The sequence below is a fragment of the Drosophila miranda genome, assembly GCF_003369915.1.
Source record: "Drosophila miranda strain MSH22 chromosome Y unlocalized genomic scaffold, D.miranda_PacBio2.1 Contig_Y1_pilon, whole genome shotgun sequence".
NCBI classification, from domain to species: Eukaryota; Metazoa; Arthropoda; class Insecta; order Diptera; family Drosophilidae; genus Drosophila; species Drosophila miranda.
Genome location: NW_022881603.1, coordinates 23,893,894 through 23,921,870, shown reverse-complemented (window position 1 = coordinate 23,921,870; position 27,977 = coordinate 23,893,894). Strand labels below are relative to the sequence as shown.

The window sequence follows — 27,977 nt, the reverse complement described above, 5'->3', positions numbered from 1 at the left end:
AGTGGGGTCTAAGGTCAAACCTCAAGCAATTTGTTATTTTTTTTTTTACCCAACTTTTGGGAGCCATGCACGGGCTTTGGGGCGCCTTTAATTCGCTGGCGACTGTGGCCTCTCGAATTCCAGAATGGATAAATTGTGTCCGCTTCCTTTTCTTTTGTCAACGACTCGACATTGCAATCACTATCACCATCATTGTGGCAATCGTCATCAGCAATTATAATTATCATCAACGCGTTCATTTATATTGTTAGCCGCCCCGCCGGCAGCCCAGACAGAGTCGGCATTTGGCATTCGGCCAGCAATTTGGCATTTCGATTGCACAGACGCGCACTCATATTGTATTTATATTATGCTTTTCCCTTTGCTGCTATTTCGCCTGCTCTTTCGACTCTTTTTCTTGTTTTTCATGCCATTGGAAAGGGCTCAGAACTTTGCTGGTGCTGCCCGGCAGGACCTTAAACGAATTCCCTAAATGATTTCAACGAAATAACCATCCTGCAGCATTCCCTGCACTTGTCCGTAACTAGCCGCAGTTCGGAAACTGCACTCCGTGAAAGGGTTCCTACTAGGTGCTAGGGTATGATGTTTTTGTGCAAATCGATATAACAGGCAAAGTCTGTTAGAAATGGAGTAGGGAGTACATAATGGTCGAAACTGCTTAACAATTTCCTCCTGCAGGCTGGGGGCAAGTAAGCTCGTCTACACGGAATTCACGAACTCAATTTGCATTTTGCATTTTTAATTAATTCACTTTGTTCAGTTTATGCTCGTCCAGTTGGCAAATCATTCTCGGACCGACTCTTGGGCAAATCTCAGCTGTCCGGGGTATGATGTTTTTGTGCAAATCGATATAACAGGCAAAGTCTGTTAGAAATGGAGTAGGGAGTACATAATGGTCGAAACTGCTTAACAATTTCCTCCTGCAGCCTGGGGGCAAGTAAGCTCGTCTACACGGAATTCACGAACTCAATTTGCATTTTGCATTTCTAATTAATTCACTTTGTGCAGTTTATGCTCGCCCAGTTGGCAAATCATTCTCGGACCGACTCTTGGGCAAATCTCAGCTGTCCGGACGGGCTCATTTGTCTTGCCGTCGGAGGTGACAGCCTTAGCCACAGGCCACAGGGCACATCCCTGCTCGGTTTGCGGTCGGAGCCGAGTTAATGGTGAAATATTCACCGACAATTACAAAACACAAATGGCCAAAGCTGTTGACTTTGTGCGTGTTGGAGGGGGTGGGGAGCGTGTTCTGTCCTTTTGACAAATGACTATCACCTTGCTTTCCGGGCTGCCAGTGAGGAACTTGAGCTCCGACTCGGTGCCATTCAAGATGATGGAGATGTTCTGTTCGCCCTCATCGCACTCTGCAAGGGATAACGTTCACTTAGCTTGGATTTCGATTGAGTAATCGACCTACTGACTACTGACCTGGTCCATCGTAGGCGTTGATGCAGTCCGAGGTGCGGAACTGTGAGACCAGGGCCTGCTTGCCCACGCCCGCCGATCCAAGCATCTCCACGCGATAGAACTGCACCGGCTGGTGATTTTCCTGGGCGTTCTGTCCGTGCCCGAATCCGTTGCTGCTGCTGCCTCCGCCGTTGTAGCCGGAGCCCAGGCCCTGGCTGCTGCCGCCGCCCGTGTTGCCGCCCAGGCCGCCGACACCGTTGCGGGCGTGGATGGGGCTGGACGGAGCCAGACTGTTACTGCGCGACCGTCGACGTCGGAACGAGTCGCCGCGATTAATGATGCCTGATGCGGGCGAGAGGACAAAGAGAAAACGACAGAGAGTCGCACATCAGAATGAGAAACGAGAGGAAAATGTGACAAAAAAAAAGCGGCGAAACGTCACCCATTTCGCATTCCAAATGCATATTCCGCCATTGTTAGTTCACCTGCCGGAGTCGCGCACGACAGGGCGTATGTGCAACGCGTGCAAACCCAATGCCACGTTGCGCATACGCCACGTTGCCCAGGCAGAAATTACAGCTTCCTGCCACAAGGGCAGCATCAACAATAGTTTATCTGTCTTTTGTGTCTCGCATCTGTGGCCATGTTAACCCCCCCCCCCCCCCGCCCACCATATACAAAGAATATCTATCGGAAATGTCGGGCGAAAATTGTATTTCCCTTAAAATAAAGCAATTAAAAAGACATTTAAATTTGTGTGGAACAAGGCCGAATGGATACTTTAACCCATAAACGAACAGGTTCGAGCTGTTCAGATAAGCCTCGAGACATCCGCTTACGCATTGCACTGTACTGTATCCCCCCATGTGTAAAAAGTGTAATGAGAAAGGGTACATTGGGTTCAATCAACTTCCCATTACAGACGAATAAATTCCCGGTAATCTCAACATTAAGCCATATGATGTTCGTGCCCTCGCAGACAATGCCTATGGAAAGGTATTACCCAACGAATGCCAAAAGCCAAAAACCTGCGGTCATTGTCAATTATAATCCCCCAGCCCAGACGGCAATGGGCTAACTGGATACCCACCTACATGTGTATATCGGTAGCAATCTATATACGGTATGCTGTTCTGTTCTGTGCTGCTCGGATCAGATCTGTACGGTTTTGCCTGGCAGTTTATGTAAATGTATATTGTACTTTTGAAATGTCATAAATAGATTTATGGCCTGCCTTATTGCGCGACCGTTATTTCAGTATATACACGAAATATATAGATCTTCATCAGAAATCTTTCACTATTCCCTATTCGCTGGCGTTCACTCGTTGCTCATCTGCGGTCGTTAATTGTGCAAATAGCCAAATTAATTGCCAAAATGATTCAAATCATTTACATATTCGTACGAACGAAATTTGGAATTGATTTTCCCTTCTCTTTCGCTTCTATCTCTGCGGTTTGGACGAGCCGTCATCATTGGAAAGCCATAAAACTGTTTTGGGTGGCCAAATATTGTACAGATTTTTTGGTGGAGGGGAAGGGAAACAATTCGTTTGGAAAAGGTGCAAACGGCCAGTTTACTTTTCGCTCAAATATTTTTGCAATGTTCATATTTATTTTTAGCCGACTGTAATTTAATTTGCAATTTCAGATATAATTCAACAATTCCAGCTGACTAATGTGTGCAGTAATGTTCAGCGTTTCTTCTAGCATCCATCATGGGAATGTTGTACTCTCCTTGTTCTTTGATGTTGGTTCCACACGCCTCCACCTCCTACTTTGCCTGGGAAACTTACTTTGTTTAAATAATGAATGACCGCTTATGCAAATAAATCGAATGTTTTATTTGTCGATTGATTTAGAGTGGGGCTAGTGTGGCACGATATGCAGCATATGCTGCTGGCATACACACAATACCTACTCGTGTATGATTAACCGTCTTCAAGGTTATAAATTGTCTATACAAAACGAGGTGGAACGTTGTGAGTTTGTGCGGACACCGCAACTCTACAGTTATACCCGATACTAAGTCAGTATGGCTCTCCTCCGGTAGACGCCGCTAATCTTAAACGACACGACAAAGAGTGCGTGCGAGAGAGACAGAAAATCAGTCTGAGCGTGACGTCGGGCGCTGAGTAGCCACTGCAAATTGATTTCTTGCTTTTGGCTACAAAAATGATCCTATCTGATCCAGATTCAGCAATCTGATAGATATGGTCGTTATCTAAGATTCTGCGTTTTTAGTTTTCTCGGATCTGCAATATTGTGGATGAAACAGATTTTCGCCCTTTGTGGAGGCGGAAAGGGGTGGGGCGAAATTCTGAGATATACGTTTTATAGTGAGATCTAACAGAAGTGCGGATACCAAATTTGGTTACTCTAGCCTTAATAGTCTCTGAGATTTGTGGATGCCCCAGGTTTTCGTCCTTTGGGGGGGCGGAAGGGGGTGTGGCGAAATTTGGACACGAAACGGTCAAGGTCCGATATCACAGGAGTGTAAATACCAAATTTGGTTGCTCTGTCTCTTATAGGTTCTGAGATCCTTGAACTCATATTTTGCAATTGGCAAAACCGACCATGAAACCTGTGTGTTAGAGAGAGACAGAGCGAGAAAGAATGAAATTGTTTTCTTGATTCTGGTTATAATAATATTACGATCTGATTGAGATTTTACGATCTAGAACATATAGTCATCCTCTACGTTCTGCGTTTTTGGTTTTATCGTATCTTTAAAAATGTGGATGCCACAGATTTTCGTCCATTGTGGGGGCGGAAGTGGGCGGGTCGAAGTTTTGAAATATTTTTGTAGCAGTGACATATCACAGAAGTCTGGATCCAAGACATCGTTGCTCTAGCTCATATAGTCTTTGAGCACTAGGCGCTGAAGGGGACGGACAGACGGACGGACGGACGGACGGACGGACGGACAGACGGACAGACGGACAGACAGACATGGCTCAATCGACTCGGCTATTGATGCTGATCCAGAATATATATACTTTATGGGGTCGGAAACGATTCCTTCTGGACGTTACACACTCATTTTGAGTATCGGGTATAAAAACTCTCACTTCTATAAATACACAATCGAATGCTGAGCATTTGGCCAAAGCCATTCGGGAATTGGCATCGGACACATTTGGTTCTGAATCCGTTCCGTGCTGCATTATTCAGTTATGATTCAATTTGCGGGCAAACCCTCACACAGGACCAAATGTGGCTGGTGGGTGGGAAGTTTTTAGTGAACATTTCATTCGTGCTGCTTCATTGGCTGCCATCGGGGACTGAAACTCGCTTGGGCGTTTCAATTTATCACACACTCTCCACTCCCCTATATCCGTACCCCAGTCGGGGTATCGCCTGTCCAAACATGAAGAGAATCAATGTCCGTCTGTTGGACGGGGCCTTCTCCACTTTGCATTTACCACTCGTCCAAAACCGTAAACATAATTGATAGATGATGGCCAGAGCCGTCTCGTCTCGACCGTTTTAACTTAAATTAAATAAGCGCATATGACTCGGGTATGACACAACCACAAGACAGCTTCCCTTACAAGGCATTTGGCTTGTATTTGAAAGCAATTTAGCCGAGCAAACACAGACACTTCATTGAATTTTAATATGCAGTGCGTTTCAGAATGTATCCGTCTTCCTTCCCTATTACCAGTCCCAGTCTCAGTTCCAGTCCCTGCTCATCCGTGACAGCTGGGAGGGGAGATGGGGAAAAAACCAACCCAGCAGAGAGAAACTCTGATACTCTTTGACGGCAATGCACACCGGGGCGAGGGAGAGGGAGAGGCCCACCCACGATCAATGTCAATGGCCGTTCTCCTGGCGTGCATGCAAAATGGGTTTCCCCAAGAATGGCCCCTTTCCTCTGCCCCACCTCTCGTGAAACTCCTAGGGATTTGGCTCTGCCTCATGACTAAGTTATGACACCTTCTGTAGCTAAAACTTGGACTTGTCGTCTGTTTGCTGTCATGTCTGTTCAAGTGTTTGCTCAGTTTCCTATTCTGAGCCCTGCGCTCGGTGTTCCGTACTCGCCACTGGCAGTTCGTGTCCTGAGCCTGTATGGGTGGGCTTAAACACGTACTTAGGGTCTGCCCCATGCATTTGTGCATGCAAACACTCGAAGGAGTGGGCCATGGGCTCTGTAGATATAGGACCAACTATTAAGCGAAAGCTCAGCTCAGCTCAGACAGAAGTTAAAAGCAATTCCACAACTTTGATGGAAATAACTTGTTTTGATATCTGTTCTATTACCTAGTTTATTGGAGAGTAAGTGCATCTATAGCTGTATTTGTTCAGTAATTGAGTCAATTTTCAAACTAGCTTGACTCCTTGGAAGGAAATTATTTTAAATAATTCACCTAATTCTCAGGGGAGTGCCCTAAGAGGAAGAGTAGGACGCATTTCTAAGGAAACTGAAACTTAAAGTTTGCCCAGAAGAAATGTGCCTGCCTTTGCACACTTTGCAAACTTTGCACAATCTTAGACTTTCGTTGGGCCCTGTAGATAGAGAGCTATCCTGCAACAGTGCGTATGTGTAACAACAACGTGACACAAATATAGAATACAAAAGGCATGCGAAAAGGAAAAACACACACACAGGGACACACCATAATGGGGAAAACTACACATGTCTACACATTTGGTATGGGGGGGTGTGTGTTTATGTGTGCCTCCTGGTATTCATATTCTATTTGGAGTGACATTTAGTGCCACTGATATCTCATATCTCCTTAACATGATTGTGTAACAGCCTTTTAAGATTTCAATAAGGATTGCCACGCTGCGTGCCTGGGAGCAAAACTAGCAAAACTTTTTGCCTCCTGGCATACGCATATCCTGTTCCCCGAGCCTTAAGACCCATCCCAGATGCCCTGTCCGCATTGTTGAGATCATGTGTAATCCCAGTCATCATGGTCCCAAGGCTTTTGTTGACTTTCAATTTCGAAATTAATAAAATGGTCCACCGAGACCTTTGTGGATTGGGGTCCTGGGTTCCACTCACCTCCCTTGGATGCGCTGAATGTGCGCAGTCTATCCACATCCTCGTCGTCATCGTTGACGCGCAGGTGGTGCATGTTCATGGTGGGCACGTCCAGGAAGGCGTTCGATTTTCTGTGTCCTGCAATCGTAAACAGGAGATTAAATTAAGCAAAACTTTTTTCAACTTGAAACTCCATTAAAGGTTGGCGGCTAATCAATTCATTTAGTTTGCAGTTTGGAACAGCTTTCGCGTCGGCAGAGAGCCGAGAACAAACGGAGAGCACTTAGCATGAGGACACGTTGCTCAGTCGCCGCTCGGAAAAACTGGGTCAACAATGGGGTTCAATGACCGACCAGAGGCGGCAGGCCGCAACGCTAATCGAATTCATGTTATTGGAAAGCATGTTAGTCATAGCGGAAGTACTGGTGCTGGCCCTGAACCGTGGATGTAGGCCAAAATTGGCCACGTTAGCGCCTCTTAAACAAACTTAAAGTCCATTGGCCACCCGCAGGTTGGCCACTAAACCATTTATGGTAAATTTTCCAGCGCCGTGCGGCGAGCAATTTGGTTGAGAGCTTAGTTTATGCCGCATAAATAACATTGGAGCCCGGCACTTGGCTAATTTGTTGCACAGCTTTTTGATGGCTCTATTTTGCCATTAAAGGGACTACAACTACAACTCACCGTGGGGCTGTGGCCGACGTTGCGAGAGCTTCCGTCGCTGCGGTGGCGTCTCCGTCTCGCTGAGACGCGGCTCGCTGTTGCAGTAGGATCGCGTCTCCTGGAGCGTGTGCTGCTGTTGCTGCTGCTGGGCCTTGGTGCGCTGGCGAACCTGCAAGATGAAAGGGAACTTTGTTAAAGAGCTTAACCACGCTACCATCTGTCTTTCCATCAAACCGTCTGTCTATCCATTCACCCAGGGCAATCCATTTGATCTATTGACTGCAGCAAGATGTGACCTTGCCAGAGTGAGTGAGAAATTGAATTGCACTTCTCGTCTACCCAACGCAAATCAAATTGCATTTGCTTGTCCTCGGTAGAGAACATCTCGCAGATCCCTCCGACGCCTTTGCCCCCCCTCCTCAGACCACTTTGCTGGCAAATGCCATAATTTATCGGCTGACTTGCATGCATGTGGTCTGTGATCAAATCCGTTCAAGGGATTCCCACATAAATGTCAAGGTTAAACGCTCTGAATGAGGGAGGTCCGGTACAACGCCACTCGAGTTGCAATCAGCCGAGCACTTGTTTCGCTTGCCTCAAAAGAGGCACGCAGCATGTCCTTCAAGCAATGTCCAAGGGCTTGTCACGTTGACTGCCACGGCAGCGGTCGGAAACGTGCTGACAACGGTTCTCCACCCTCCGCCCTCCAGAAGTGTGTCACTTGTTGGGGTGTGAGCGAAAACTAATTTCAGCCCCTGCCCGACAGCTCGACCAGCTTCTTGGCTCTGTTTCTTTGTGGTCCAGTGCGGTGGGTGGGGGGGCTGATATTTATAACGGCATGCAAAATATCCAACTTTGTTAGCGGCTTCCGGTTTTCTTGGCCTACACGTCATGTATTTCCCCTTCCTGCCTTCGCTTTGTACGCTGGAACGTTGAAATGCCGGAGACGTTTGTTACGTGGCGCTGGCTGTCAAGTGGCCCTGGATTTGGGGCACGTCGAGAGTTTAGTCAGGCGGAGCTGGCAAAAGCCGCCAAATCCACACAGCCAAGAGGGTGCTGGTGGTGGCGGTGGCGGCGGTGGTGGCTGGGCCATAAGACCAGCTGTCTGTGTAAACGTTTCTTGTTTATTTAGTGGCCGCTCTTTGCGCTTTTTATGGTCATGGCGCGGACTGCATGCCACCATACATGTACTTCACTTACATTTCATGGGGCTGTCGTGACCAGTAATTGCTCTTCTTTCCCTGCGTGGTCTACTTTTCTGGCTTAATCAAATATTACTGCCCTGCCATGCAAACATACGAGTATAAGCTCGAGGACGAAGACGAAGACGAGGAGGAGTGTGTGTATGTTCATACATACATATGTGTATCTTGTGGTCGGTGTGATCCGGATGCAGCTTGTCCACGCTCGGATGGTTTCTCGCCTTCTCGTTCGGAGAAATTAATTGCTTCCTGGCTTCATTCGGTTTCGCCCTGCTGTGTGCCCGTCTCGTCCTCAATTTGTCCTAGCTTAATCCCCAATTAGTCCTTCGGAAGCGAACTGATAATTATACCCGATACTCAAAATGAGTATTGGGGTATATTAGATTTGTGGTAAAAGTGGATGTGTGTAACGTCCAGAAGGAATCGTTTCCGACCCCATAAAGTTTATATATTTTTGATCAGCATCAATAGCCGAGTCGATTGAGCCCTGTCTGTCTGTCCGTCTGTCCGTCCGTCCGTCCGTCCGTCCGTCCCCTTCAGCGCCTAGTGCTCAAAGACTACAAGATCTAGAGCATAGATGTTTTGGATCCAGACTTCTGTTATATGTCACTGCTACAAAAATATTTCAAAACTTCGCCCCGCCCACTTCCGCCCCCACAAAGGACGAACATCTGTGGCATCCACATTTTTAAAGATACGATAAAACCAAAAACGCAGAATCGTAGAGGATGACTATATGTTCTAGAGTGTAAAATCTGAACCAGATCGTATAATTATTATAGCCAGAATCAAGAAAACAATTTCATTCTTTCTCGCTCTGTCTCTCTCTAACACACAGGTTTCATGGTCGGCTTTGCCAATTGCAAAATATGAGTTCAAGGATCTCAGAACCTATAAGAGCCAGAGCAACCAAATTTGGTATCCAAACTCCTGTGATATCGGACCTTGACCGTTTCGTGTCCAACTTTCGCCACACCCCCTTCCGCCCCCGCAAAGGACGAAAATCTGGGGCATCCACAAATCTCAGAGACTATTAAGGCTAGAGTAACCAAATTTGGTATCCGCACTTCTGTTAAATCTTACTATTAAACGTGTATCTCAAAATTTCACCCCACCCCCTTCCGCCCACACAAAGGACGAAAATCTGTTGCATCCACAATATTGCAGATTCGAGAAAACTAAAAACGCAGAATCATAGATAATGACCATATCTATCAGATTGCTGAATCTGGATCAGATCAGATCATTTTTATAGGCAAAAGGAACAAATCAATTTGCACTGGCTACGCAGCCCCCGACGTCACGCTAAGACTGATTTTCTGTCTCTCTCGCACGCACTCCTTGTCGTGTCGTTTAATATTAGCGGCGTCTGCCGGAGGAGAGCCATACTGACTTAGTATCGGGTATAACTGTAGAGTTGCGGTCTCCGCAGCAACTCACAACGTTCCCCCTCGTTTATTTTCTTAATTGCCGCCATTTGAAGATATTGTGTGTCCAGCATCAGTGCGCGCTGGCTAAATATACCAACTACATACATATATTAAATACCAGCTGAATCTTTAAAAAGTAGGAAGTAGGAGTGATCTCGCTTTAGGCACATTTATTTCTTCACGAACGGAGCACGGAGCAACGGTAACGCAGCACAATATTCGCAACATTCTCATCCGCATATGTATGTATGTATGTACATATGTTCTATCTATATATTCGCACTCGGCAGCAGCCTATGCAGCCGCTCTATCTTGTCTTCATCTCGCGTCGTTCTTTCTATGATCGGTCGCGCTCTTATCGAAGCCTCGCTTGCATTAGGGCGCGGGCACTTTGGCCCGCCTGCATTTAGTCTTTGATTTGGCACGCTCTTCTCTTCTCTGCCGAAGAAGCTTAGTAGCGCAACATCTTCTTTTATCGAATATTAATGCTAATTCGCTGTGGTTTTTATTGTGCTATTTTAGTTTATACTTATTTTCATCAATACATATCTTTGGGTGCATTTTCTCTGTTGAATATTTTCCATTGGCAAATTGCGGACGATCTTTTGCAAGTGAAAAGCTATTTTTAAAGCAAAATATTTGCGTTCCTGTGTGGGGTGAGTTCTTTTGTTATCTTCGTTGGTCTATTAGTTAAATACGGATTTTTCCTTCCAAAGTTCATAGCAAATCCGCTAAACAATATCTGTGTTTGAGTTTTAGTTTGTTGTCGCTTTATCTTCTCATTTAACTTTGTCCGTCTGCAGATGAAAAGCGATTACTATGCATTGCGATTCCCTCCCAAATTATCAGCATCGACAGAGCTCAAAAGTTGTTCCTTTTTCGTCTGTAGAAATGCTTTCATTTCTCTCTCTCTCTGGGTCCTGTGTGTGCGTTCTTTTCTTCATAAACAAAAGTCATTTTGGCTCGAGGTCTTTGCTTTTTTTCTTTAGCTGTGAACTCATTACAGCCACACCCACAGTAAACAGGGGAACGCCTTCATGCCATGCCGCGTAAGTTGTGGCAGGAACAGGAGCATCATCAGAACAGTTGCAGGAGCAGCCAGCAGCCAGCAGTTGAGGCAGGAGCTGGAGCAGAAGCTGAAAGCGTGGAGCATGTGTGACAGCAGCATCATCGCTGACTTGTAAACTTTTTCTATATAAATTACCAGCTTGGGGCGCATCAGAAGCGACACAGATTTTGATGCGATGGTGGCACACACACACATTGCACAAGCGTTGCTTTTTGTTGCCTCGTTTGCTTACTAATAATGCCAGGGACCAGAGGGAGGACCGGGAACCAGCGCCAAGAAGGGACGTCTGCTCCACGCCACTCATACGCAACGTATGCCACGCGGCGGTGTCTTTTGTCTGGTAGCAACAGAAATTGAATTTGGCCACGATATAATTCAATTCATACTTGCGCTAGCTGTCGACACTCGCCTGAAATGTGGAGATGTCGAGCACATGGAGTCGTCAGTAGGAAGGAGCCCTAGGATAAGGAACGATTGAATATAACATCAAACTGTTCAGTCGTCAACTACTCGAACAGACAAACATATAGAACAGACCCCATATAGCAAACAAAAATGCATTGCAGCAATAACGAGGTGGAACGTTGTGAGTTGCTGCGGACACCGCAACTCTACAGTTATACCCGATACTAAGTCAGTATGGCTCTCCTCCGGTAGACGCCGCTAATCTTAAACGACACGACAAAGAGTGCGTGCGAGAGAGACAGAAAATCAGTCTGAGCGTGACGTCGGGCGCTGCGTTGCCACTGAAAATTGATTTCTTGCTTTTGGCTATAAAAATAATCCGATCTGATCCAGATTCAGCAATCTGATAGATATAGTTATTATCTAAGATTCTGCGTTTTTAGTTTTCTCGAATCTGCAATATTGTGGATGCAACAGATTTTCGTCCTTTGTGGAGGCGAAAAGGGGTGGGGCGAAATTCTGAGATATACGTTTTATAGTGAGATCTAACAGAAGTGCGGATACCAAATTTGGTTACTCTAGCCTCAATAGTCTCTGAGATTTGTGGATGCCCCAGGTTTTCGTCCTTTGGGGGGCGGAAGGGGGTGTGGCGAAATTTGGACACGAAACGGTCAAGGTCCGATATCACAGGAGTCTGGATACCAAATTTGGTTGCTCTGGCTCTTATAGGTTCTGAGATCCTTGAACTCATATTTTGCAATTGGCAAAACCGACAATGAAACCTGCGTGTTAGAGAGAGACAGAGCGAGAAAGAATGAAATTGTTTTCTTGATTCTGGCTATAATAATTATACGATCTGATTGAGATTTTACGATCTAGAACATATAGTCATCCTCTACGATTCTGCGTTTTTGTTTTTATCGTGTCGTTAAAAATGTGGATGCCACAGATTTTCGTCCTTTGTGGGGGCGGAAGTGGGCGGGGCGAAGTTTTGAAATATTTTTGTAGCAGTGACATATCACAGAAGTCTGGATCCAAAACATCGTTGCTCTAGATCTTATAGTCTTTGAGCACTAGGCGCTGAAGGGGACGGACGGACGGACGGACGGACAGACGGACAGACAGACAGGGCTCAATCGACTCGGTTATTTATGCTGATCAAAAATATATATACTTTATGGGGTCGGAAACGATTCCTTCTGGACGTTACACACATCCACTTTTACCACAAATCTAATATACCCCAATACTCATTTTGAGTATCGGGTATAATAAGGCTCCGCATGCAACCATTCCGGTGGTTCAGGGTGCGGGTTCGCACTTGACAACCACCGAGAGCGCCGTCCAAGTTGCTCTCCACAAGCTGGTCGTAATGGATGAGAGCGTGGAGGGTACAGTGCTGAGTGTTTTGCTCTCGGCGGAGAAGATGTATCGCCTCATCTTCGATACTTTCAAGAAGGAGATGGAGCTGCAGGCAATAGCGGCCTCGACGCTGTGGGAGCTCATCCAGCGGTACAAGATCGCCATGGAGGTGGACGCGGACTGCAAGTGCACGCAGCTGTATGCCGTAGAGCCGAAGGAGGAAAGTATCCAGAAGTACTACATACACTACCAGGTCATCGTCAGCTCCAACAAGAGCCTGTGGCGGCAAATTGAATCCTTGCGTTCGTATGTCCTGGCCTTCAGGCGCGAGTGCAAGAAACTGAATCTCGAGGAGCAGACGCCCTTCATCCAGGGCGATGCCTTTCACAAGCCCATCAAATTCTTCATCGAGCTGGTGGACGAGTTGTTCAACTATTTTTATACCCGATACTCAAAATGAGTATTGGGGTATATTAGATTTGTGGGAAAAGTGGATGTGTGTAACGTCCAGAAGGAATCGTTTCCGACCCCATAAAGTATATATATTCTGGATCAGCATCAATAGCCGACTCGATTGAGTCATGTCTGTCTGTCCTCTACGATTCTGCGTTTTTGGTTTTATCGTATCTTTAAAAATGTGGATGCCACAGATTTTCGTCCATTGTGGGGGCGGAAGTAGGCGGGTCGAGGTTTTGAAATATTTTTGTAGCAGTGACATATCACAGAAGTCTGGATCCAAAACATCGATACTCTAGCTCATATAGTCTTTGAGCACTAGGCGCTGAAGGGGACGGACAGACGGACGGACGGACGGACGGACGGACAGACGGACAGACGGACAGACAGATATGACTCAATCGAGTCGGCTATTGATGCTGATCCAGAATATATATACTTTATGGGGTCGGAAACGATTCCTTCTGGACGTTACACACATCCACTTTTACCACAAATCTAATATACCCCAATACTCATTTTGAGTATCGGGTATAAAAATAGTTGAAGAACTCGTCCACCAGCTCGATGAAGAATTTGATGGGCTTGTGAAAGGCATCGCCCTGGATGAAGGGCGTCTGCTCCTCGAGATTCAGTTTCTTGCACTCGCGCCTGAAGGCCAGGACATACGAACGCAAGGATTCAATTTGCCGCCACAGGCTCTTGTTGGAGCTGACGATGACCTGGTAGTGTATGTAGTACTTCTGGATACTTTCCTCCTTCGGCTCTACGGCATACAGCTGCGTGCACTTGCAGTCCGCGTCCACCTCCATGGCGATCTTGTACCGCTGGATGAGCTCCCACAGCGTCGAGGCCGCTATTGCCTGCAGCTCCATCTCCTTCTTGAAAGTATCGAAGATGAGGCGATACATCTTCTCCGCCGAGAGCAAAACACTCAGCACTGCACCCTCCACGCTCTCATCCATTACGACCAGCTTGTGGAGAGCAACTTGGACGGCGCTCTCGGTGGTTGTCAAGTGCGAACCCGCACCCTGAATTACCGGAATGGTTGCATGCGGAGCTTTATTATACCCGATACTCAAAATGAGTACTGGGGTATATTAGATTTGTGGTAAAAGTGGATGTGTGTAACGTCCAGAAGGAATCGTTTCCGACCCCATAAAGTATATATATTTTTGATCAGCATAAATAACCGAGTCGATTGAGCCCTGTCTGTCTGTCCGTCTGTCCGTCCGTCCGTCCGTCCGTCCCCTTCAGCGCCTAGTGCTCAAAGACTATAAGATCTAGAGCAACGATGTTTTGGATCCAGACTTCTGTGATATGTCACTGCTACAAAAATATTTCAAAACTTCGCCCCGCCCACTTCCGCCCCCACAAAGGACGAAAATCTGTGGCATCCACATTTTTAAAGATACGATAAAACCAAAAACGCATAATCGTAGAGGATGACTATATGTTCTATAGTGTAAAATCTGAACCAGATCGTCTAATTATTATAGCCAGAATCAAGAAAACAATTTCATTCTTTCTCGCTCTGTCTCTCTCTAACACAGGTTTCATGGTCGGCTTTGCCAATTGCAAAATATGAGTTCAAGGATCTCAGAACCTATAAGAGCCAGAGCAACCAAATGTGGTATCCACACTCCTGTGATATCGGACCTTGACCGTTTCGTGTCCAACTTTCGCCACACCCCTTCCGCCCCCGCAAAGGACGAAAATCTGGGGCATCCACAAATCTCAGAGACTATTAAGGCTAGAGTAACCAAATTTGGTATCCGCACATCTGTTAGATCTCACTATAAAACGTATATCTCAGAATTTCGCCCTGCCCTTTTCCGCCCCCACAAAGGACGAAAATCTGTTGCATCCACAATATTGCACATTCGAGAAAACTAAAAACGCAGAATCATAGATAATGACCATATCTATCAGATTGCTGAATCTGGATCAGATCAGATTATTTTTATAGGCAAAAGCAAGAAATCAATTTGCAGTGGCCACGCAGCGCCCGACGTCACGCTCAGACTGATTTTCTGTCTCTCTCGCACGCACTCTTTGTCGTGTGGTTCATTATTAGCGGCGTCTGCCGGAGGAGAGCCATACTGACTTAGTATCGGGTATAACTGTAGAGTTGCGGTCTCCGCAGCAACTCACAACGTTCCCCCTCGTTTTAGCTTGCACCTGAAGCTGGACTGCGCCGCCCGTCAACTGGATCCCATGGATCTGGAGAGCCTGGAAGAGTACCAGAAGCTACTGAAACCCAAAGAGGACTTTGAGGAGTACTTCTTGTACAATCTCAGCTACTGCCAGTGTCTCCGCATGCCGCCCAAGTGTCCGGAGACCCGTGTGTACACCAACATCGAGAATGCAGCCATGAACGAGGTGGAACGTTGTGAGTTGCTGCGGACACCGCAACTCTACAGTTATACCCGATACTAAGTCAGTATGGCTCTCCTGCGGCAGACGCCGCTAATATTGAACCACACGACAAAGAGTGCGTGCGAGAGAGACAGAAAATCAGTCTGAGCGTGACGTCGGGCGCTGCGTAGCCACTGAAAATTGATTTCTTGCTTTTGGCTACAAAAATGATCTGATCTGATCCAGATTCAGCAGTCTGATAGATATGGTCATTATCTATGATTCTGCGTTTTTAGTTTTCTCGAATGTGCAATATTGTGGATGCAACAGATTTTCGTCTTTTGTGGGGGCGGAAGGGGGTGGGGCGAAATTCTGAGATATACGTTTTATAGTGAGATCTAACAGAAGTGCGGATACCAAATTTGGTTACTCTAGCCTTAATAGTCTCTGAGATTTGTGGATGCCCCAGATTTTCGTCCTTTGCGGGGGCGGAAGGGGGTGTGGCGAAATTTTGAAACAAACTCGTCTCGGTCCGATATATTAGGAGTGTGGATACCAAATTTGGTTGCTCTAGCTTTTGTAGTCTCTGAGATCTAGGCGCTAATGTTTTAATCTAAGCAAAGCCGGCTATGCTACGTGTGTGTTAGAGAGAGACAGGGCGAGAAAAAATGAAATTGTTTTCTTGATTCTGGCTATAATCATTATACGATCTGGTTCAGATTTTGCACTGTAGAAGATATGGTCATCCTCACCGATTCTGCGTTTTTGGTTTTATCGTATCTTTAAAAATGTGGATGCCACAGATTTTCGTCCATTGTGGGGGCGGAAGTAGGCGGGTCGAGGTTTTGAAATATTTTTGTAGCAGTGACATATCACAGAAGTCTGGATCCAAAACATCGATGCTCTAGCTCATATAGTCTTTGAGCACTAGGCGCTGAAGGGGACGGACGGACGGACGGACGGACGGACGGACGGACGGACGGACAGACGGACAGACAGACAGGGCTAAATCGACTCGGCTATTGATGCTGATCAAGAATATATATACTTTATGGGGTCGGAAACGATTCCTTCTGGACGTTACACACATCCACTTTTACCACAAATCTAATATACCCCAATACTCATTTTGAGTATCGGGTATAAAAAGGAGGCCATGGAACAAGCAAAGCACACACGTTGTGACAAACGACTGAACAGGATGACACTCAGGGCCTCTCAGATGAGAGAGTCCGCGGAAAACCCTCCGTCGGTTACCCAGGACACTGAGGTGGCCCCCAATCCTGACGTTCCACCAGAGTCTGGCAACCCGACGTCCGATCCCCTGAGTGCCAAGTTCGAGAGGCAGTTGATCAGCGAGCGTCACACTCGCCAACTGGTCAATCAAGTGCATAATGCCCTCAGTCAATCCTAATACCTGACAACACCACTCATTAACATATTTCTGTATAAGGAGTATGGGCTGGCCAACAACAATCACACTCTAACCCTTAACATGTAACATCTTTCGGGGGAATCACTCCACCCACTCCTCGTTGCACCTAACATAATATGTTCTGTTGTTGCACAGCCCAAAAGGTCAGGGGGCGAACACTTTAGTCAAAAATACTTTACTCTGGAAGGTGGTTCAATGAGTTTCATTAAATTGTTTGTATCTTAAGGTCGTAACTCTTTTTATTTTCCAAGAAATGATTTCATTCCATCCATATCTGTAGAGCCAATAGCAAAGATTCTTCTGTGGCTGCGACTGGGAATATATTCTTAATTTTCGACGAGAAATCTTTCCTGTGCTGCTTGCCGCGATTCGAGGACAAGACGACAATGCTCTGTACATATACATAGACGTGAAGTGCGAAACGTGCAGCTACTTAAATATTTGTTTAAATATAAAATCAATTCATGTCCTATGCGGCGCAGACATTCTACAAACAACAGAAGCAAGTGACAGGCAGAAGCAAATGATAAATTTACATACTCTATGGATATATGTATGTATGTATAAGAACTGCAAATGTATGGCTAGATATATCTACGACTACTAGTCGTATACTCACCGATCTGGCACCCGAGGTGATGCGAGCGCTCTGGGAGCGTGTGGCCGGCCGGCGTCGGCGGTAGCCGGGCGTGCCGCCCTCCGGCGTGGCACTGCCGGGGGCGGAGGGCAGGCCATGGATGACCGTCTCAATGCTGGCCCCCGTGGCGCAAATGGAGGCGCTGCGCGTCTTCTTCTGCATGCGATGGTGCATGGGGGAGTTGGCGTTTTGTGGCTATTGTTCGTGGCTCCCTGGTGGCTTTTCTCTGGAGAAATTCTGTGTGAGGCTGTCTCTTTGCTTCGCCTCGAATTGCTTACGTGAAATGAAATCCTAATTTGCCAAATCTAGAATTTTCTATTTTCGTGCTTTAAGCATTTCGTGGTGGTTCGTGCTGTGGTTCTGCTTGTTCTTGATGGTCTGATGTTCTGATGTTCTTGATGTTTATTTTTTTGCTGTTGCATGTCTCATAATCTGAGATTTGGATGGTTGTGGTTGGTTTTGTGGTGATTTTTGTTTGATTTGTTTGTGGTGCTCTGCAAATAAACGGTGGAAAGCGCAAAAACAAATGAACAAAACATTTAAATAAATCATTCAAATCAAAAGTACACATTTCTCAAATAGTTTCTCGCTCGTGACAAATGTTGTTGCACTTTTACATAAATAACAAGCAAAGCAAAAGTGGCACTGACTACAGAAATACAGAGATATATGGTATATGTACGGTACGAGTATTTGTAACAACATGCAACATAATTTGCTATGTGATTTTTCATTTCATTTCATACAACTGTCTCTGTTTGTGATGCCTAGCTTTGTTGCATGCGCCGCAGCCAGGCAATGGCCCGTTAATATTCCCACTAATAATCTGCAGTCCTTCCGTGGTAGGTGCAGCAGGTAGTGGCTGAGTTTGTCATTGCGTTCCTTGCACATGATTTTCGAGGTTCTGCAGGCGGTGGTACTCCTCCACCTACATTCGGTTTGTGATCCGGCCTGCTTTTCTAGATCGCTTTGCAGCGTTCTGAGGGAGACAGGCACGTTCTCGGTTCTCGTATTCGCCAGCCCGACGCCTTCCTTAGCTAGTACGTCCGCCGTCTCGTTCCCTTCGATGCCCTGGTGGCTGGGAATCCAGTAGATCCGCACTGACTTTGTCGTGCTTAGGGTATCTAGTGCCTCCCTGCTCGCCAAGACATTTCTGGAACTGACTGCGGACGACTGCATGGATCTTATCGCCGCTTGGCTGTCGACGAATAGGTTGACCGCATCGTGTGCTCTTTCAGTGAGAAGAGCGACTTCCGCTGCTTTCCTGATGGCAAAAACCTCTGCCTGGAATATGCTACAATGGTCCGGTAGCTTATATGACAGCCTTATCTCAGGGTCTGTACAGTATAGGCCCGCTCCTACTCCTCCGTCTATCTTGGAGCCGTCCGTATATATATTGAGGTGCTCCGTTTGGTTTCTTCCGATTTTCCAGTCTTCAGGTCCCAAGGATGCAGTTGTTTTTACGTCGAGGCATGTTTGGGGGGTCATGTAATCAGTTGATCTGTTCATTTCCCTTCCAATTGAACTATGCCCGTATTCTTGTGGCGACATATTTCCTGAAGCGATGAGGCGTTGTGCTGCCTTTCCTGCAGTCAGACGGGCGTGGATGTCTAGGGGTTCGATTCCAAGTAGGGTTTCGAGTGCTTTTGTTGGGGTTGACCTCAGCGCCCCTGTAATACAGAGCAAAGCCTGTCGCTGAGTCCTTTCCATACGCTTATGATACGTTTTCTTTCCAGTAGCTTGCCACCACACTAAGACTCCATACAGCAGAGTTGGTCGCACCACCGAGATGTAAATCCAATGCATCAGAGCCGGAGATAGGCCCCATGTGCTGCTGAGCATCTTCTTGGATGCATAAAGCGCAATGGTGGCCTTCTTCACCCTTTCCAATACATTGGGTTTCCATGCCAGTTTACTATCCAGTACTGTGCCCAGGTATTTGACTTGTGTTTTTGGGGTTAGCCTAGTTTGATTGATCTTCGGGGGGTCCATATCGGTACCTTGTACCTCTTGGTAAAGAGGATGAGGTCCGTCTTGTCCGCGTTGATACTGAGTCCTACTTCTTCCGCCCACTCGCGTATCTCCCTGAGTGTTCGTTGCATTAGTGAGCTGAGGGTCGATGGGCAAACACCCGTAATAAGTATGCTTATGTCGTCCGCATAAGCTGTTATTATTGGGGCCTTCCTTTCGTATCTCTTGATGAGGTCGTCGACCACCAGATTCCACAGGAGGGGCGACAGGACTCCACCCTGGGGTGTGCCTCTGTGTGCCTCTTTCACCATGGAAGCGGTGCCCCACTCTGATTGCACCCGTCTGCAACCTAGGAGGTTCCTTATCCACAGGTTGATTGCTGGGTGTGTATTAGTTGCTACCAGGCAATTTGTTATTGCTTCCGTAGCCACGTTGTTGAATGCTCCGCAGATGTCCACGAATACTCCCAGTGCATACTTTTTATTGTGAAGGGCTTTGTCAATGGTAGCTACTACCGAATGTAGTGCGGTCTCCACCGATTTCCCTTTAGTATAGGCATGCTGGTTGGTTGACATCAGTCCCCCTACCTCATTTCTGATGTGTAAGTCCAGCAGCTTTTCTAGCGTTTTTAATATAAAGGAGGTAAGGCTTATCGGTCTATAGTCCTTGGGACTCGCATGGCTGCACTTTCCTGCCTTTGGGAGGAAGACAACTCTCGAGGTTCTCCATTGGATAGGGATATAGCCAGTACTTATACAAGCTGTGAATATTGCGGAGAGCCATGGGGTAATCGCCTCTTTGGTCACCTGCATCATGGCTGGGAATATCCCGTCAAGTCCTGGTGCTTTTGTGCCCGCAAAGGAGTCTATTGCCCAGTGGATTCGCTTGGTGGTTAACAAATCTGTTGGGGGGTGTTGTTCCTCGGTTGCTAGGTCCTGGTGCTCTTTGGCATCAGCGACCTCGGTGCAACCAGGGAAATGTTCCTCCATTAGTGCTGTTAGGGCTTCGTCACTGCCCTCTGTCCACTGTCCGTCATCTAGCTTTAATTGGCTTTGTATGGTAGGCTGCTTAGAGAGCAGCTTCCGTAGCCGTGCGGTTTCTGGTACTTTCTCGATGTTGGAGCAGAAGGTCCTCCACGAGTTCCGTTGTGCTTTACGTATTTCCTTCTTGTAGCTCCTGAGTAGGAGTCTGTATTCCTCATAGACGATCCCTTCGTTCGCTTGTTTGGCGATCTTAAAGAATTCCTTGAGGTTGTCCCTTTGAAGAGAGAGATCCCGGCTCCACCAGAGTGGCTTGGACCTCTTCTTCGTCCTCGAGGGTTTGCACGATGTGTGGTAGGCGTCCAGCAACGCGTTGGATAGGGTCTCTAGAGACTTCTCTATGTCCTCCGCGGATTTCACTGTGCCCGGACTCGCGAGCTTCGAAGTAACTGTCTTTTTAAACTTTTCCCAGTTTGTATTCCGGGGGTTTCTATAGACTATTACCTTCGAAGAATGTTTGAAGTCGCACTTAAACTGAATGTACTTGTGATCTGAGAAGGAGGGTCTTTCAAGGCCCCTCCAGCTAGATACCGTAGTACTGTTTCCCGTTGCTAGTGTTAGGTCTAGCACGTTGGATGAAGTCGGACCCACGAAGGTGTGCTCCTCCCCGACGTTTGCTATATATAGATTAGTATAAAGTATAAAGTCTAAGAGTGACTCACCTCTATCATTGATGTCGGTGCTTCCCCACACATTGTGGTGGGCATTGGCATCCGTCCCGATGACGAGTTGATAGTTTTTGGTGCCGGCTTCTGTCACCAGGCTCCTGAGTTCGTCGGGTGGTGTGGGTCTGTCGTGAGCCATGTAGCAGGAAGCCACCATAAGGCGCTTTTCCTCGCTTTCCAGCATCACAACCGTCAGGTCATCCGTGCTGTAATGAGACATAAGGTAAGCATGGATTCCCTTTCGTACGAGTACGACGGTTCTGTTCCTGCTTACCGATGTTGCGTAGAACAGTTTGTGATTTGAGGACTTTAGTCCGGCCACTGAATTGCCTGTCGCAATCCAGGGCTCCTGGACTAGAGCTATGTCGGCGAGCCCTTGCTCCATGGCGATGAGGAGCTCCGCCGACGCTACCTTGCTTTTATGCAAGTTTAGCTGCAGCACACTCAGCATGGGTGGCTGGCTCACTTGCATCCGACGGGTTGACTACTAACGTCAGGTCACCGTCTTCCTCGTCTTCGTCCTCAAGCGCAAGACCCTGGGCGGCCTCCACGATGGACTCGAGACCTAAGTCCTTTTCCACCTCGCCTACCTGCAGGGTATGCGCGTCCTTGTCCTCAGGGTGGCGCTTTTTGAGGCGCAGGTAGACGCTACCCATGCCCCACGCCATCTTCCCGAACTTGGGATACAGCAGATCCTCTGCCTCCTTGTTTATTTGGAGGATCACACATTGGCCCCCCTCGTTGGGTAGTGGGCTACCAATGTGTAGGATCCTCCAATCGGTCGTTGGCACGTCCGCGTTTTGCCGCTGAAGGAGCTTCAGCGCTCGGTATCCCTGGATTGTGATGGGGAAGAGTACCTTCGCCTTAGGCTTGGACGGGATAAGCTCCCGGTCCACAACCTCCAGCTTGGCCCCCTCCCACATCGCCTCCAGTTGGCAGACCGTACGCGTCAGCCACCTTAGGGTTGGATCGTCGTTGCACTTTAGGATCTTAACCCCATTTAGCCACCCAGCACCATCGAACGTGGGCATAGGGGCCGCGGGGTCTTCTTCCATGTGTGCAAACAGGGGGTCGACGAGACGCGCGTGCACAAGCTTCCACTGTGCCGCTGACATCTTGCCGTTTTCCTCGCTCCGGTCGATGAGTGCCACGATCAAATGTCGTTTGGTCACATCGCTGACCTTCGCGTTCGATTTCGATGGCTTCTTGGCCACTTTCGGTGGAGGGGCTGCACTCTTGGGCCCGCGTTGCCGCTTGCTCGCCGGAGGGTCTTTAATGGGACTCTCAGTCGTGCGTTGCCTCTTGGTGGCCATCATCTCCTCCACCTTATTGGCATATTCGCCATTCGACGCCCTCATCTGTGGCATCTGGGCGTAATGTAGTCGGCCCTCCTCTACTCGCTGCTCGGCCCAGGCTAGCTTGACCTTCTCCTCCTGGGAGATGTCTACTTTACCTTGCAGCCGGCTTTTTATATTGAGGGCCGCTTTGTATTGTGCTTTGGCCTTCATCCCCTCCTTGGAACGCTTCGGCCCTTCCCTACGCAGGGAGCTGGTGCCTGGTTCCGGTGAGCGGAGAAGACTCTCTTCCTCCATCCTGCTCATAGAGAGCACGCTCTCCAGATCCGTGTCTGTGTCGACTACGGCATCTGTGCGGCTCAACTTGCAGGCTGCGGAGTGAGTTGTTTTTGTTGTTGTTGTTGTGGCAGTAGCTTTTCAACTGACTTGGCCTGCTCCCGCCAAGTCTGAGGTGTGACCGCTGGCGACACGCAGAGAGGATTGCGCCTCCCCGTGCCAGCCGGTGGTAGCAGTCACGCTTCCCACCGACGTTTGGGTTGACATCCCAACCCGTGCTTTCTTCTTCTTCGCCTCCATATTTGGCCCGAGGGTCCATACTGGTTAATATTTTTTGGGGGGACCACCCCCTAGCGTTTTAGGCCTGACCGCCAGGCACCTCTAGCCATGGCCCTGGTTCGGTTCCCCCGACTTTGAATCGGGAAGACGCCGGACCATAGCCTTAGCTAGACACTGCATTACCCCGGACAGAGCAAGCGACAGTGCATTACCCTTGTCCCGGGTAATGCAGTGTCCATTGCCCAGCCGGCACCCTCGTGGAGGGTTCAGCTAGAGGATTTTCGCTAGAGGATTTAGCCATCGCCATAGCCGTCTAAACAAAATCCCACTCGCCTTTGCAGTGGAATACTTTTATTTAGCCCTTGCATCATCCCCATTTTGATCTTCCACTAAGAAATGATTTCCCCATTCGAAACGAAAATAAACTTTGATCTGGAATGCTGCAAGTGTGGCAACTTACGGCTGGCATCTCCAGGGGATGGAGGCGACTCCTTCAAGATGCTTCACTTCTGCTCATTCCGCAGGAGTGACTGCAGTCCCTAATTGACACCAATTTCCATTTGCATGGGGACAAGGAAGAGAAGCAGAATGCGGATTAGCATTGAGTCCCTTGGCATCGCGTGGGCGAATCAGAATCTACTCTTGGCGGTCCCTAAGCCACAGCTTTGAAGGAAAATGAAATTGAATTTGAATTTGCCAGAAGGTCGGACTAGAGACGCTTTTGAGTGGCGTGGCATCGGTTCTGGTGGGACGGCAGGGCATCGGGCCAATCAAAACATATTCGTAATCCATTTAGACTTCCTGCGCGCTACTTAGACATGCATTATTTGCTCCCACCTCCGGGCTGCCCCTGCGGCATTTGTGGCATAATCTAATCTAGCCCTTCCTGCGCTCCCTCCGCCCTCTCTGTGGGCACTTAAGTGCAAGTTTTAAACGAGTTTCCTGGGTCTGCCGCCTGCCGCCTGCCGATGACGTGAAGAACTTGCAGTTCCCTCTAGTTGTGCGGAACAGCGTTGGTTCTTGGTCTTTGCAGGGCTTTCGATCCATCACTGGAGCGTAATTAACTTTTTTGGAATAATAAGGAATTTTTGGAAGGATAAATAATTAATAAACGCGCATTATTTTCCCACAGCCGTTGACACCCTTGAAGCCCGGAAGGATTCCTCTTACGAAAGGGTTAAGAGGCGAACGGCGCTCTTTCTGCCCGAAACAAAGGAATCGGGCCAAGTCCCCCTCGAAAGTAAATAATGCAAAAAGAAGAATAAATACATAAACTAGAAAAATGTTTCACCCGGCACCGGCACCATATGCGACGGCAGCCTGAGCTGCAGAAAAGACTTGGCCCTGAGAGTTTTCCAAGATAAATGACAAAAAGAGGCTCATATGAGAGCTGGGAACGCGCCCAGCCCACCCCAGATGTCCACTCCCCGAAAACGACTGATTATGCAGAAATCCTTCCCCTACTTTGACTCGAACCCGCTTAAAGTCAACCCAGGATCCTTGGGGAAAGAAAAAGGCAAACTTTCCATGCGACTTCACGCTTGATTTGCCACCGTTTTGTTAACCGGTGCATTACCAAAGGACAGCAGACTGGAGACGAGGAGGAAAATCCACCCAAAAAAAAAGGGTACTGCTGACCCGTCCAGTCGTGCATGAAGCTTCATGCCACATGATGATGAAGTCGTCGTGGTCCTGGTCCTGGTCCTCTTCGTCGTCTCTCCGGGTCTGAGGCCTGTCCTGCCTCGCCTTGTTTGCATTCAATTGATGCCGCAGGGCTTTTACTAACAACAGAATCAGCAGAAGCAGCAGCGGCAGCAATCCAAGGATACCTAGATCCCTGTGAGTGTGTGTTTGCTTGCGGTTTCCTACTAATTGGCCACAGGACCTACACGCACACACCAACAGGCGAGGAGAAGTAATCCAGTGGCATGTTGGCGTTGGACATTGCAATTAATGTTCATAGGTATTTTTATGGAGCAAGTACTACTATATCTAAAGAGACAGCCAGAGGTCGTTCCACTGCGTTATCATTGGTGCCGCGCCTGTTGCTAGTTATTAACATAAATTTGACGCCAACTCGAATGTTTTTGCTTGAATTTTTGACACAGCTTTTGTTTTCCATCGGAAAGCCGGCTAATCACGCCACCCATTGGCTGTGCTCTCGTCCCGTCCATGTCCGCAGATGATGACAGCTGTGCCCGGTAACAGGCAACTTAAGCTATCTATCGGAGAAATGTGGCCTAAAGTGCGTTCCCGACCATGGGTTAACGATAAGCCCCGCCCCACACGGGGCCACAGGCGCAACAAAAACGAGGGGGAACGTTGTGAGTTGCTGCGGACACCGCAACTCTACGGTTATACCCGATACTAAGTCAGTATGGCTCTCCTCCGGCAGACGCCGCTAATATTAAACGACACGACAAAGAGTGCGTGCGAGAGAGACAGAAAATCAGTCTGAGCGTGACGTCGGGCGCTGCGTAGCCACTGCAAATTGATTTGTTCCTATTGGCTATAAAAATGATCTGATCTGATCCAGATTCAGCAATCTGATAGATATGGTCATTATCTATGATTCTGCGTTTTTAGTTTTCTCGAATGTGCAATATTGTGGATGCAACAGATTTTCGTCCTTTGTGTGGGCGGAAGGGGGTGGGGCGAAATTTTGAGATACACGTTTTATAGTAAGATCTAACAGAAGTGCGGATACCAAATTTGGTTACTCTAGCCGTAATAGTCTCTGAGATTTTTGAATATCCCTAGATTTTCGTCCTTTGCGGGGGCGGAAGGCGGTGTGCCGAAATTTTGAAACAAGCTCGTCTCGGTCCGATATATTAGGAGTGTGGATACCAAATTTGGTTGCTCTAGCTTTTGTAGTCTCTGAGATCTAGGCGCTAATGTTTTACTCTAAGCAAAGCCGCCTATGCTACGTGTGTGTTAGAGAGAGACAGGGCGAGAAAAAATGAAATTGTTTTTTTGATGCTGGCTATAATAATGATACGATCCAATTCAGATTCCGCAGTCTTAAAGATATGGTCATTCTCTACAATTCTACGTTTTTGGTTTTCTCATATCTTTAAAATTGTGGATGCCACAGATTTTCGTCCTTTGTGGGGGCGAAAGTGGGCGGGGCGAAGTTTTGAAATATTTTTGTAGCAGTGACATATCACAGAAGTCTGGATCCAAAACATCGTTGCTCTAGCTCTTATAGTCTTTGAGCACTAGGCGCTGAATGGGACGGACAGACGGACAGACGGACGGACGGACAGACAGACAGGGCTCAATCGACTCGGCTATTGATGATGATCAAGAATATATATACTTTATGGGGTCGGAAACGATTCCTTCTGGACGTTACACACATCCACTTTTCCCACAAATCTAATATACCCCAATACTCATTTTGAGTATCGGGTATAAAAAGATCCGATAAAGTGTCAACAGATACCGCATGTATGGCCTGATGGCCCCTTAATGGAGCCTGCATGACAGGGAACGGATGGAGAGGCCGTGTGCTCAATTCTTGAATGTCACCTGAATGGGGAAAAAAGTTGAAGCATTGAGTGGGCACGGGCTTTTGAATGGGGAGACTGAATTGATTTAAAGGGACAGAGCATGGAGCTCGGACCTCTTCAGCTCGGTGTCCGCTAAGTGCTGTTTCTATTGAATGTTCAAAACTCAGGCAACGAGTCAGCGGTTAAAAGCTAACCAAAAACTATAGCTATGGAATGTGTGGAAAATAATTTAAAATAATGTAATCTTCTTTCTGCTTAAAGTTAAAGCATTGGCTCAGGAGTCGTTTTGGTCTTATGTTCTGTTAAATGTGACCTGGGGCCTCGGCCCCGCCTTCAATGTGTTTTCAGTTTGTTTGCTGTGCCAGCGGCAGCCTTTGAACATGTCATTGACCGTGTACCCGTGGCCATGGACATGTTCCTGCCCCATATCCAAGCCCATCGCGATGACATCGTTGGCTGTGATTGGATGTGGAAGCCGTTTGTTTAAGGTTTCCCTTTGAACATCATCTGCTTGGCCATTTGTATATTTTCATGACCGCCTGACAGCCGCCGCACAGCTGTTGCTGTACGAAAATTAATGTTTGGGGCCCACAGGTGGCCTTAAGGTCAGGGTTATGCATACTCGCACATAACTGGTTCCCCTTTTCCCCATTTCCGTTGGGAGCACTTGCTGCCCAAAGTTCTCGTTGTAGTTCCCATCATCCTGTTTTACCGCCCCACAACAATCTGAGCGGCGTGTCAACGTAAATGAGCTCTAAATGAAAATGACAGATTTTTATTACGCATACGCCACGCTGTCTTAGAGGCAGCCATAACATATAATGGGACATCGTTTTGTAGGGTAAACACGAAATTGGCTATCGTGGTGTTTTTTATACCCGATACTCAAAATGAGTATTGGGGTATATTAGATTTGTGGTAAAAGTGGATGTGTGTAACGTCCAGAAGGAATCGTTTCCGACCCCATAAAGTATATATATTCTTGATCAGCATCAATAGCCGAGTCGATTGAGCCCTGTCTGTCTGTCCGTCTGTCCGTCTGTCCGTCCGTCCGTCCGTCCGTCCGTCCGTCCGTCCGTCCCCTTCAGCGCCTAGTGCTCAAAGACTATAAGAGCTAGAGCAACGATGTTTTGGATCCAGACATCTGTGATATGTCACTGCTACAAAAATATTTCAAAACTTTGCCGCGCCCACTTCCGACCCCACAAAGGAGGAAAATCTGTGGCATCCACATTTTTAAAGATACGGTAAAACCAAAAATGCAGAATCGTAGAGGATGACTATATGTTCTAGAGTGTAAAATCTCAACCAGATCGTACAATTATTATAGCCAGAATCAAGAAAACAATTTCATTCTTTCTCGCTCTGTCTCTCTCTAACACACAGGTTTCATGGTCGGCTTTGCCAATTGCAAAATATGAGTTCAAGGATCTCAGAACCTATAAGAGCCAGAGCAACCAAATTTGGTATCCACACTCCTGTGATATCTGACCTTGACCGTTTCGTGTCCAAATTTCGCCCCA

At 47.5% G+C, this 27,977-nt stretch overlaps 1 protein-coding gene and 1 pseudogene across 2 annotated transcripts in view; one reads left to right on the top strand and one right to left on the bottom strand.

Moving 5' to 3' along the window:
• LOC117190772 (GTP-binding protein RAD-like) overlaps nucleotides 1–27,977 on the bottom strand; it is a 50,419-nt gene that overhangs the window by 6,394 nt on the left and 16,048 nt on the right. Inside the window, exons 2-6 of one of the 2 annotated variants that reach the window (XM_033395830.1) lie at nucleotides 17,399–17,910; nucleotides 7,084–7,231; nucleotides 6,421–6,537; nucleotides 1,429–1,749; nucleotides 1,276–1,364 (exon numbers count right to left, since the gene is read on the bottom strand). In XM_033395830.1, the coding sequence (XP_033251721.1) occupies nucleotides 1,276–1,364; nucleotides 1,429–1,749; nucleotides 6,421–6,537; nucleotides 7,084–7,231; nucleotides 17,399–17,590 (867 nt within the window). In that variant the 5' untranslated portion in view covers nucleotides 17,591–17,910. Of the gene's footprint in view, nucleotides 1–1,275; nucleotides 1,365–1,428; nucleotides 1,750–6,420; nucleotides 6,538–7,083; nucleotides 7,232–7,296; nucleotides 7,485–17,398; nucleotides 17,911–27,977 lie in introns of those variants that run through there. The other variant, XM_033395832.1, reaches the window with a different exon arrangement.
• On the top strand, nucleotides 12,541–16,758 carry LOC117190096 (annotated as a pseudogene).